This window comes from Pseudophryne corroboree, chromosome 3 (assembly GCF_028390025.1).
Source record: "Pseudophryne corroboree isolate aPseCor3 chromosome 3, aPseCor3.hap2, whole genome shotgun sequence".
NCBI classification, from domain to species: domain Eukaryota; kingdom Metazoa; phylum Chordata; class Amphibia; order Anura; family Myobatrachidae; genus Pseudophryne; species Pseudophryne corroboree.
The window spans coordinates 147,266,295-147,278,940 of NC_086446.1; the positions used below are offsets into that span (position 1 = coordinate 147,266,295).

At 43.2% G+C, this 12,646-nt stretch overlaps 1 protein-coding gene across 1 annotated transcript; it reads right to left on the reverse strand.

The window, feature by feature from the left end:
* Positions 1 to 2,223: 2,223 nt before the first annotated feature.
* Positions 2,224 to 8,792, reverse strand: LOC135057216 (alpha/beta hydrolase domain-containing protein 17C-like). Its single transcript, XM_063963110.1, has 3 exons — positions 8,272 to 8,792; positions 3,527 to 3,706; positions 2,224 to 2,464 (listed from the first exon to the last, which is right to left on the reverse strand). The coding sequence occupies exons 1-3, from the start codon at positions 8,790 to 8,792 to the stop codon at positions 2,224 to 2,226; spliced, it is 942 nt and encodes a 313-aa protein (XP_063819180.1).
* Positions 8,793 to 12,646: the final 3,854 nt, after the last annotated feature.

Here is a 12,646-nt window from a genome sequence, read left to right on the forward strand (position 1 = left end):
CACTGTACTGTGTCTGCTGCTAATATAGACTGGTTGATAAAGAGATAGTATACTCGTAACTAGTATGTATGTATAAAGAAAGAAAAAAAAACCACGGTTAGGTGGTATATACAATTATGGACGGGCTGCCGAGTGCCGACACAGAGGTAGCCACAGCCGTGAACTACCGCACTGTACTGTGTCTGCTGCTAATATAGACTGGTTGATAAAGAGATAGTATACTCGTAACTAGTATGTATGTATAAAGAAAGAAAAAAAAACCACGGTTAGGTGGTATATACAATTATGGACGGGCTGCCGAGTGCCGACACAGAGGTAGCCACAGCCGTGAACTACCGCACTGTACTGTGTCTGCTGCTAATATATAGACTGGTTGATAAAGAGATAGTATACTCGTAACTAGTATGTATGTATAAAGAAAGAAAAAAAAACCACGGTTAGGTGGTATATACAATTATGGACGGGCTGCCGAGTGCCGACACAGAGGTAGCCACAGCCGTGAACTACCGCACTGTACTGTGTCTGCTGCTAATATATAGACTGGTTGATAAAGAGATAGTATACTCGTAACTAGTATGTATGTATAAAGAAAGAAAAAAAAACCACGGTTAGGTGGTATATACAATTATGGACGGGCTGCCGAGTGCCGACACAGAGGTAGCCACAGCCGTGAACTACCGCACTGTACTGTGTCTGCTGCTAATATAGACTGGTTGATAAAGAGATAGTATACTCGTAACTAGTATGTATGTATAAAGAAAGAAAAAAAACCACGGTTAGGTGGTATATACAATTATGGACGGGCTGCCGAGTGCCGACACAGAGGTAGCCACAGCCGTGAACTACCGCACTGTACTGTGTCTGCTGCTAATATAGACTGGTTGATAAAGAGATAGTATACTCGTAACTAGTATGTATGTATAAAGAAAGAAAAAAAAACCACGGTTAGGTGGTATATACAATTATGGACGGGCTGCCGAGTGCCGACACAGAGGTAGCCACAGCCGTGAACTACCGCACTGTACTGTGTCTGCTGCTAATATAGACTGGTTGATAAAGAGATAGTATACTCGTAACTAGTATGACTATAAAGAAAGAAAAAAAAACCACGGTTAGGTGGTATATACAATTATGGACGGGCTGCCGAGTGCCGACACAGAGGTAGCCACAGCCGTGAACTACCGCACTGTACTGTGTCTGCTGCTAATATAGACTGGTTGATAAAGAGATAGTATACTACTAATATTATATATACTGGTGGTCAGGTCACTGGTCACTAGTCACACTGGCAGTGGCACTCCTGCAGCAAAAGTGTGCACTGTTTAATTTTAATATAATATTATGTACTCCTGGCTCCTGCTATAACCTATAACTGGCACTGCAGTGCTCCCCAGTCTCCCCCACAATTATAAGCTGTGTGAGCTGAGCACAGTCAGATATATATATACATTGATGCAGCACACTGGGCTGAGCAGTGCACACAGATATGGTATGTGACTGAGTCACTGTGTGTATCGTTTTTTTCAGGCAGAGAACGGATATATTAAATAAAACAAACAACTGCACTGTCTGGTGGTCACTGTGGTCGTCAGTCACTAAACTCTGCACTTATCACAGCCTCAGGTCAATCTCTCTCTCTCTCTCTCTCAACCCTAATCTAAATGGAGAGGACGCCAGCCACGTCCTCTCCCTATCAATCTCAATGCACGTGTGAAAATGGCGGCGACGCGCGGCTCCTTATATAGAATCCGAGTCTCGCGAGAATCCGACAGCGTCATGATGACGTTCGGGCGCGCTCGGGTTAACCGAGCAAGGCGGGAGGATCCGAGTCTGCTCGGACCCGTGAAAAAAACATGAAGTTCGTGCGGGTTCGGATTCAGAGAAACCGAACCCGCTCATCTCTAGTTCAGAGAGACTTTTTATGCAGCCCCATCCACACTGATTATGTATCATCTAGTGCAGAGGTTCTCAAACTCGGTCCTCAGGACCCCACACAGTGCATGTTTTGCAGGTAACCCAGCAGGTGCACAGGTGTATTAATTACTCACTGACACATTTTAAAAGGTCCACAGGTGGAGCTAATTATTTCACTTGTGATTCTGTGAGGAGACCTGCAAAACATGCATTGTGTGGGCCCCCGAGGACCGAGTTTGAGAACCTCTGGCCTAGTGTCTCACATGTACCTGTGATGCTTGTTTCTTCTGCTTAGAACAGAGGAAGCGCTCATGGATTGGGCAGCTCCTGATATATGAAAGGCAGCTCTTGATATATGAAGTGCTGAAGCCTCTCTTCATACTGGGCATAGTGATGTAGATTATAGTGGTTGCCTCCTATCACCCAGAGAGGCTCTACAGCTTGTGGGCAGTACTCGTACAGTCCCAATCCATGGGAGAAATCAATATTCTCATCTTCGGTTCCATGAATTATGAGAACTGGACAGGTTACTTTAGAGATTTTCTTAATGCTGCAAAGGACAGGATGCAAAGAAATTATACAACAGAAACAACAAAGAACTATCACACATTATAATATAATCTACCATTAGTAATATTTGTAGTTACACAAGTTCCTAGATATCTCCCTCAGTACATTACACAGGTAGTGGAACCACCTGATGGAAGCTCCCTTTCAAATACTCTGATTTCACATATTTATAATGTAATAGGGCATAGGTAACTGAGTAAAAAGCCATTTATCTAACAAGTGAGATGTCATTAATAAATATTATGTATGTAGCTATCAATAATTCAATAGCCTTGATGGACAATACAAGGTGATTCAAAAGTCACAGTACACCCTTTTGTTTCAAAAACTGCTCAGGAAATGGGAGAACTGAATACTCCAGTAAGGTATGAGTGAAGTGGGCTGTCTTTTAGGGTGTGTACCGAACATGGGCACCATCTTGAAATTAGCCATCTTGAATCTAAGTCCGTGTTTCAAATAGAAAGGGGGTCATGTAACATGTCAAACAACATCAGAATTTGCTGAAAAGTATATTGCTGGAAACAGATTTGAAATAGCAGTTATGGTTCAAAAGTTACAATGCTTTGTTGTTGCAGGTAACTGAAGATGGCTTTGACAAAAGAGGAGAGAATTATGGTAATTTTGATGTCTGGACAACGAGGTTTCTGTGTCATAGGTGCAGATTTTAACAACCGATACCCAGAAAGACCTCCAATTTCACATAACACTGTCAGGTACCTAATTTCCAAATTCCGAGAAACTGGTACTGTGGCTGACAAGTTATAGAATGTTTGTCCAAAAAGTGTTATGTGAAATTGGAGGTCTTTCTGGGTGTCGGTTTTTAAAATCTGCAGCTATATCTGGTAGCTGATATCTGATGCTGCTTCCATTGGCTGTGAGTGGAATCAGCTTTGAGAGACACAGCCCACAGACCGCTGGAAAACGAGTAATTGGGTTGGGCCCTAAATGGTCGCCATTTACAGACAGCAGTGCTTGTGTCCAGCACATACTCAACTTTACATATAAACAGACAACTCAGAATAAAATTACAGCATGGTCTTACTTGGGGAAGGGATTGTAACAGAAGGTCCTCCGTATGTGCGGAAAGGCAATCCGCATCGCTGACATGAGTGCGGAGTGAAGAATGATGGCCGCACAGTTGTAGCGGGTTGCAAGATCAATCGAAGGGGCACTGCCTATGCTGTAACCATATAGGATGATGTTTTCAGGAGGGACTCCATATCTGTAGGGATAAAGCAGCCAATTTAGTATAATCAAATTAAATTACCTCTATTGTAGTTCCTTAATAAAAAGTTTATGCCTAAAATGATAGAAACATAAAATTTGACGGCAGATAAGAACCACTTGGCCCATCTGGACTGCCCTATGCACATGTGCATGCACACACTTACACACTAGGGTTATTTTTGGTTGGGAGACAATTAACCTATCAGTATATTTTTGGATTGCGGGAGGAAACTGGAGTACACAGAGCAAACCCATCAGTCAGTGTAACATATGCAAAAGGGAGCAGCGCACACAGTGCTTCAGTGGCGATCAGAGCGCCCCCTTCTGGCCTCCCCTGCAATGCATGCAGTTGTGAATAACAGCATTTGTACCAGGTTACACAAAAATGAATGAATGTAAAAGTCAGCAAATGTTCCTGCAATATCAGCAGGCCTGTGAGGAATGCTTCTGTATGGGGAGAGTGAGTGTTAAACAGGCACCTTACAGATGGAACTAGTGCATCTTCTGCAGCGATACCAGGAATGCTTCCCTCATAGTGATGATAGTTCACTATTGGAGGTCTTACAGTATAGCACAATGTAACAAAGAAGCGCTCATGTGTATATACTGTGCAATGCGGGGGATTATATTGGGATCCCGGCACTTGGGATGACGATGGTCAGAATAGCGGCATCCCGAACGCAGGATCCCGACACCTGTTAGACAAGCACCCTAGTACTAATCCCCAAACCCCTCCCCACCCAGCAGCCTAACCCTAACCCTCCCCAGTGGTGCCTAAAACTACCCCCTCCCCGAAGCTTAAACCTAACCCCCCCCCCCTGCACTGCAGCCTAACCCCTAAACCCCAACTAACCACACAGTCTCAGAAATGTCATAGCAATGTAGCGGGCGTATCCGGGTGGTGACCGGGAGGTGCTTCAGCATGCGCACAAAGATGGCCCATCTTATGGGTGTGCTGTGGAAGTAGCGCGGACATGTGGGTGAAAGTGGTCACACACACAGATGGTCAGCCTCTCACATAGGAGGCCACGATTGGATGGAGAAACTGCACCTGCCATAGTGGACATCTCAGCCACACGGAGGTACACCAGGGAAGGACTCTCTACAGTAGTGGCAATTGCATACAGTAGACACAGGTGAACACCAGCTGGTGCAGACACTGATGCAGCTTCATCTGCCTTGGAATCTGGCCAATCATGTTATTTCTTCTATTCACTCTCGAAGTAGCATAATTGTAATAACCGGGGGCTTAACTAGTTTTATATATATATATATATATATATATATATATATATATATATATATATATATATTGGGTACTGTGGCTCCAATGGAGGGCACTGGCTACTGCTGGATGCTTACCATTACACCGTGTGGCGTGTCGCTGACCATGTATTGAGATAAGCGTGACTTATGGATGGACGCTGAACAAGGCAACATGCAGTGGTGAACCCATCTTGTATCTTTGATTTTAAAACGAATGTATCAGCGGTGATTATACCGCCATCTTTGGTACGCTTAAATTTTTAGACCTGTGTTTTATGATGTGTCAATAAATTGTCATCTTTTAATGCACTATTGGGACCCCCCATTAATCTTTCTTCTCTAGACAAAATCTTTCCCCGTTGGGGTGGATGACAGCTGATCTAAACAGCAGTGTGCAGCTAGATTGTCTGGAGACTTTACTTGTTTCAATTTGGATCTAACAATCTGGACTTGGACTTGTCGTTCTACAGACATTCTCCATGTAAACCTGGTTTGCGCTCACACCTCCAATTTCTTTTTCCATATATATATATATATATATATATAAAGCAAAGATGCGGCACTCTAGGCTTGAATGATTCACCACAAACCAGTAAATACTTTTCCAGCAACGTTTCAGTAGTCGCACCTACTGTCGTCAGGCTTTATTACAAGATTAAAATGTGTACATACCTTTATACTGTCACCCCCATGTGAATTCCCGCCGACTCGTACCGGGACTCCTCGCCCGCTGAGCCGCATAGCGTCTGACGTCAGCGTCAAGCGACGGCGCCGTGAAACAAACACACCATCACCATAGCAACCAAGAAGCATGCAATGTAACATACGAGATCTGCTGTAACAATATAATGACAATAAAGTAACAGTCTAGTATCCAATATATTCATTTCACAAGTTTAAAAGACTTATGTATATCCTTATTAACTTACTTTGATAAACATTAAATCTAAAAACAACAGAACCTCTTAATGGTTAACATTTTCGGCTTTTACCCACTCTGTTATTATTTTAGGAAGCATGCATATGAGATATTTTCATTGAGGCCTTTGGGATAGATTACATCTAAACGCATTATCCATCTTGTTTCTAATTGCAACAATCTTGTCCCTCTGTTGCCTCCTCTCATGTCTCCCACCACACAGTCTATCATTCTATATCTAATACTGTGTAGCGGATGTTTCTTTTGAGCAAAATGCCGGGCTACAGGCTGTTCGCTATCACCTGTGTCCAAGGCATTACGGATGGCTGACCTGTGAGCTGACATTCTTTCTTTAAATTTTCGTTCGGTCTTGCCGATGTAGCTCAGGCCACATGGGCAAATAATTTGGTATATTACAAAACTCGAATTACAGGTTAGCTGATGTTTAATGGAGATTCTTTGTCCCGTATGTGGGTGATGTTTGTGGTGGAAGAGGATCTGTTTTATAACAATCCACTGTTTACAGCACAGGCGTTACTGTTTAATAGGTACATAGATGATTTAATCATCGTGTGGAAAGGTAACCATACAGTATTGGAAAATATTATCTTGGAGTACAATGCCACAGAGGGACCCATCAAATTCACCTATTGCATGAATCAGCAGGCTATTAATTTTTTGGATGTGAATATTCAGATTAAAAATTCTACACTCACTACTACTGTTTTTATGAAGCCAACTGACAGACAACAACTGCTCCATGCCAGGAGTTGTCATCCAAAATCAATGATGAGAGGTCTCCCGTACTCTCAAATGGTTAGAATTAGACGCATTAACAGCAGTAAGGAGATGGCAGAACAACAGATAGATAGTCTAATAGACAAGTTGGTAGATAGAGGTTACTCTAAAAAAAGTCTAAAGAGTTCAAAAGACAAAGTCATGGCCCTCAATAGAGACACATTATTAAATATTACTAAGAAAACCAGGGCAGATAGGCCAGTTTTACCATGGGTTAATAAATATAATGTCAATTCTACGCATATTAATTCTATATCTAAAAAACATTGGTCGATTTGTAAGTTCAGACAATTTGTTACATCTGAGTGATACCAAATTAATGCCCTGTTATTCGCGAGGACAAAACTTGCGGGATTTACTTGTAAAAACAGATGTGGCAAAATTACAGCGAGACTCCTCTAAAAAAACAACTTTTTTGTCGATGACAGCTAAATTAGGTAACATCAAATGTGCTTGTGTTACCTGCCAATATCTTCTGACAGGAGATTCTTTTAACCACCCACATACGGGACAAAGAATCTCCATTAAACATCAGCTAACCTGTAATTCGAGTTTTGTAATATACCAAATTATTTGCCCATGTGGCCTGAGCTACATCGGCAAGACCGAACGAAAATTTAAAGAAAGAATGTCAGCTCACAGGTCAGCCATCCGTAATGCCTTGGACACAGGTGATAGCGAACAGCCTGTAGCCCGGCATTTTGCTCAAAAGAAACATCCGCTACACAGTATTAGATATAGAATGATAGACTGTGTGGTGGGAGACATGAGAGGAGGCAACAGAGGGACAAGATTGTTGCAATTAGAAACAAGATGGATAATGCGTTTAGATGTAATCTATCCCAAAGGCCTCAATGAAAATATCTCATATGCATGCTTCCTAAAATAATAACAGAGTGGGTAAAAGCCGAAAATGTTAACCATTAAAAGGTTCTGTTGTTTTTAGATTTAATGTTTATCAAAGTAAGTTAATAAGGATATACATAAGTCTTTTAAACTTGTGAAATGAATATATTGGATACTAGCAGATCTCGGATTACAGCAGATCTCGTATGTTACATTGCATGCTTCTTGGTTGCTATGGTGATGGTGTGTTTGTTTCACGGCGCCGTCGCTTGACGCTGACGTCAGACGCTATGCGGCTCAGCGGGCGAGGAGTCCCGGTACGAGTCGGCGGGAATTCACATGGGGGTGACAGTATAAAGGTATGTACACATTTTAATCTTGTAATAAAGCCTGACGACAGTAGGTGCGACTACTGAAACGTTGCTGGAAAAGTATTTACTGGTTTGTGGTGAATCATTCAAGCCTAGAGTGCCGCATCTTTGCTTCATATGTTTTCATTCCTATGAGGGCACCGGCTGCAGTTGAAAGTATGCTTGGGGAGTGCCAGGCTTTGTGTTGAATATATATATATATATATATATATATATATATAGTAACATATATTATACAGAGTATGGTAGCATATCTCCGACACACAGCACATTTAGTACAGTCATACACCACAAGCAGGGTGTCACACAGACGTTATGTGAAGGAGCTGAAGTAGACCCATACACCCCAATCATACATACCGGGTCCTCAGGGCGTGCCAGGCTGCTTCAATGTCTGCATAGATGTTCTTCTCACTCGGCCTTCCGCTGCTCATTCCAAAGCCAGAGTAGTCATAGGAGAAGATGTTGCATCCAATCCTGCAGCCCAGGGCAATGTAGTGGCTGCACACCTGGCCTAGGTCAGTATTGCTGCCATGAGAATAGAGCAGCGTGTAGCGGCTCCCAGGTGCACAGCGGATATACATACAGGCCAGGCTGTTCCCCCGCTTTGTGATACATCGGAACATCTCTACCATGTCCAGATCCCACTGGGAGTATAGGCAATTAACACTTTCTGACAGGTGCAGACTGCATATTGGAGGCAGGGAGACTGTAGGGTCCACCCGCTCATCCTGAGCCACGTCCTGGGCTGGGGGGGCCTCAATCTCCTGTAGAGTGTATGAAGGCTCTGGTGGTTGAAAGGACAATTTAGCTGTTATGCTGCTAAGCGAAGGTGGGCAACAAAAGATGGAAAAGAGCCTCCTCCAAGAGAGGCCCAACATCCTCAGAGAGGATGCTAATTACTCTAAATAATTACTAATAATAAAATAATTAAAATAAATATACTAATATAATAATAATAATAGTAAATTCAATATAAAAAAAACAACAACTAAACAGCTGAGAAAATATGCGACTTCTCACACTGGTGTCTGAGACACAACTACTATTTCTGAGTAACATCCAAGTGGATATGAGGTTATGACACAATTGTGACATCACAGACACTACCTGTCCCTGACCGGGGCTGCTGCCTGAGCACCCAGCACACAGCTGTCATTGTTATATTACTAGATTAGATATGTATTGGGCATTAATGTTTGGAGATAATTTTTATATGTAGAATAAATGTAGAACCCATGTATTAAATGTCACCCGTGTAATTATGGTCATATATGTAGAATCTATGGCTCCCTGTGCCCCTCACTTCCCCACCAATCCCTGATTGCAGGTAATCATTGGAGGAGCACACCTGAACCTACTTCCTAATATTACGCACCCGTCCCTAATCGTGGCACATACTGATTACACATTCCATATAACAGCTAGAGGTTACTATTCCCAATCGTAGTCCACGTGCATGGTAAATGAAAAAAGTTTGAAAAACTGAAAAAAACAAACCATTGTGTCGACCATTTTGAACATGACAACTTTAGACACAGTTGACCATTTACCTGTCAACACTCTGACCCTGTCGACCATATGGTGTAGACCTATTGACTGTGTAACTAGACACTGTCTATCCGATGTCTGGAACCCGATTACATTGTAGTCCTAATTTCTGTATGTGGTACAGTGTGATGCACATTGTGCAATGGAGGTGGTAGTATTTGCAATAGAATAATTAGGAGCTGCAGTTCTGTGTCTGGAGATAGGGTCTGTACGCTAGTAGTGGTATATGAGAGTAGTGATATTGTCTGTATGTTACCTGTGCTGCATTATGATATTAATACTGACCTAATGCTGGTAATGGCAGTGTTATAATGAAATCTGGCATACACATACACACACGAGGACACATGTATACGCACGCATAGGAGGATGTATACACTGTCACACAAACACATGTTGGAGGATGTATACACACAAACACATACACACATGCAGGAGAAAGATATCAATAGTTAATGTGCCTACACGCAGATTTTGTATCATCTACACGGTGTGTAAGATTATGTTATTGAATGTATTTTGTAACATCATATTAGAAGTAAAGTATCGTGATATATAGTTCTCCCTGGCGAGTGCCATTTATTAATAGCACATGTAGGTCTGTACTGTGACATTCCGCTTTGGTGCAGTGATCAGTTGGAGAACGTTTCTCTGATGCTTTTATGTTACTTAATGTAGTAAAAGGACCCGAGTAACCAAGGGTTCATTACAAAGTGTAAAAGGAGTGCGCATATGTAAGGAGGCTACCGGGACCAGTGTAAGGAAATAGCGTGTGCATGGTAATAAATATAGTGCACCCTAGAATCCTATAAAAGTAGTCAGATGAGACACTTCCATATGCTTTGTGTGGCTCAAACCTAGGACAGCCCATTCCTCAGCACTATCCCACCAGTGGAGTATGGGGCTGGCAGCGTCATGTTGCACGGATACTTTTCCTCAGTGGGCATCTTGTTATAACTGAAGGGCGGGCGGATGGTATAGATCACGGATGGGGAATCTTCGGCCCTCCAGCTGTTGTTGAACTACACATACCAGCATGCCTTGCCACAGTTTTGCTATTTGGCCATGTAAAACTGTTGCAGGGCATGCTGGGATGTGTAGTTCAACAACAGCTGGAGGGCTGAAGGTTCCCCATCCCTGGTGTAGATGAAGAACAAAAAATTTAATGTTCTATAATACCCAAGTCACTGTCCAGATCTCAGTACCAATGAAAACCTGTGGCACTATCTGAAATTTGCAGACCACCTGAACAACCTGCAGCAAATCTACAAGGAAGAGTCTGCAAACATCAGTCCCAAACAGTTTCCAAACCTGGCAGATACTTTCTTACTGCTGCAAAAGGTGGTTCTACCAAGTTCTAGCCTGCAGGGGGTCAGTGGAGGCACCAGCGTCAATGTGGCACTCAAAGGAGTGCGTGGCTTCCTAGACAGGGGCATGACCTCACCGAAGCCCCTGATTACTGCATTTCAGGGGCACAGACTCTTTCAGCACTGCCAGCTCCCTCTCAGTGACATGATCTGAGTGCTGCAAGATAATGTCACACTGCTGTATCCTGCTCCTGTCATTGCGGAGGAGTCTGCATTTTGGTGTCGCCCCCTGGGGGCAGCCCGCACCCTCCTTGCGATGCATCTGCAGGGGGATAATACTTGAGGCCAGTACTGATGGGAGAGATGTGTGCTGAGCGACCTTAACACAGACCGCTCAGCACACATCTCTCCCCCCACTCAGCACAGCGTGTTGTGTGCTGAGCGAGGGGGAGCCGCTCACTTCACACAGCGCTGAAGTGAGTGACCCGCTAGATTGAGCCTGCATGCAGGCTCAATCAAGCAGTGGCGATAGCGATGCGCGGCTATCGCTGGGGGGCATACACACGACAGATCCGTGCTTAAAATCTAGTCAGATTGCTTAGATTTTAAACACGGATATCTCCGTGTGTACTCCCTTTATGCAAGCAGCATATCAGTTTTTTATTAAAAACAAATAACCCTGCAGTCAAATAAAGAATTTTAAAATATACTATAATAGCCAACTAGTACAAAACAACAAATCTGTCTGGTGTAATCTGTGTAAATGTCATTTATAATCACAGACCAATCTGGTGACTTTTTATAGATACATTTGTAAGATACTGTAATATCTAAGGACAGTTCCAAGCTTTCAGATCCAGAGACTGAGGAAGCCTCACAATGTGATATTGCTCTGTCAGTGTTGGGTTCCACAGCTGTCTGAATGCGGGTGAGTAGTGTGGAAGGAAATTATACAGTTTATGAAAAGGGATCTCCATCTCCAAAAGTCCCATATGTCCCCTTATCTATGTGACACGTCTTCCACGTTCACACGGTGAGCTCTGCAAAATGCAGGAATGTCTCCTGTGCTCAGTATAACATGGTGGGAAGCAGCAAAAAGAAACCATGATACCCTCCTCCAAGTGCTAGGAATTATCACTAGGCCATTGCTAGGGGAGATTATGAGGCTGAAGAGCGTGTGGGTTTCCCCAGTACCAGCCAGGTCTGATCATGAGGGCCTCCACCTGGAGTTCCCTCATCAGCAGAATGGTTCCTCCGACCAGTAAGATGTCTTCCCTAGAAGCCTTCCCATGATCTAAGGAAACCCTGTGATACACTATTAATTAACTCAAACAGCCTGTTATCTTACAGGCTCCCGTTACTCACCCAATACGTGCATTATTTTGCATGTAATAGCTAGTTGTAGTTCTAGTATACAGATTGCCTCAAATAAAATGAAGACGATGTATCATCAATAACAATGCTAAGTTCCCAAAATACATATATTATTACCATTAGCATGCAGCAACGATTGCAGATAATGGCCCTCATTCCGAGTTGTTCGCTCGCTAGCTGCTTTTAGCAGCATTGCACACGCTAGGCCGCCGCCCTCTGGGAGTGTATCTTAGCTTAGCAGAATAGCGAACGAAAGACTAGCAGAATTGCAAATAAATAATTCTTAGCAGTTTCTGAGGAGCTCGAGACTTACTCCTACACTGCGATCAGCTCAGCCCGTTTTGTTCCTGGTTTGACGTCACAAACACGCCCTGCGTTCGGCCAGCCACTCCCCCGTTTCTCCAGACACTCCCGCGTTTTATCCTGGCACGCCTGCGTTTTTCCGCACACTCCCAGAAAACGGACAGTTTCCGCCCAGAAACACCCACTTCCTGTCAATCACA

What these genes read in the sequence shown, in the direction of transcription:
- LOC135057216 (XM_063963110.1), bottom strand. Translation starts at nt 8,792, where the DNA reads ATGTTGGGCCTCTCTTGGAGGAGGCTCTTTTCCATCTTTTGTTGCCCA. An exon ending in TGGCACGCCCTGAGGACCCG is followed by an intron (nt 3,707 to 8,271) that starts GTATGTATGATT and finishes TTATCCCTACAG; the next exon opens with ATATGGAGTCCCTCCTGAAA. An exon ending in TGTTACAATCCCTTCCCCAA is followed by an intron (nt 2,465 to 3,526) that starts GTAAGACCATGC and finishes TGTCCTTTGCAG; the next exon opens with CATTAAGAAAATCTCTAAAG.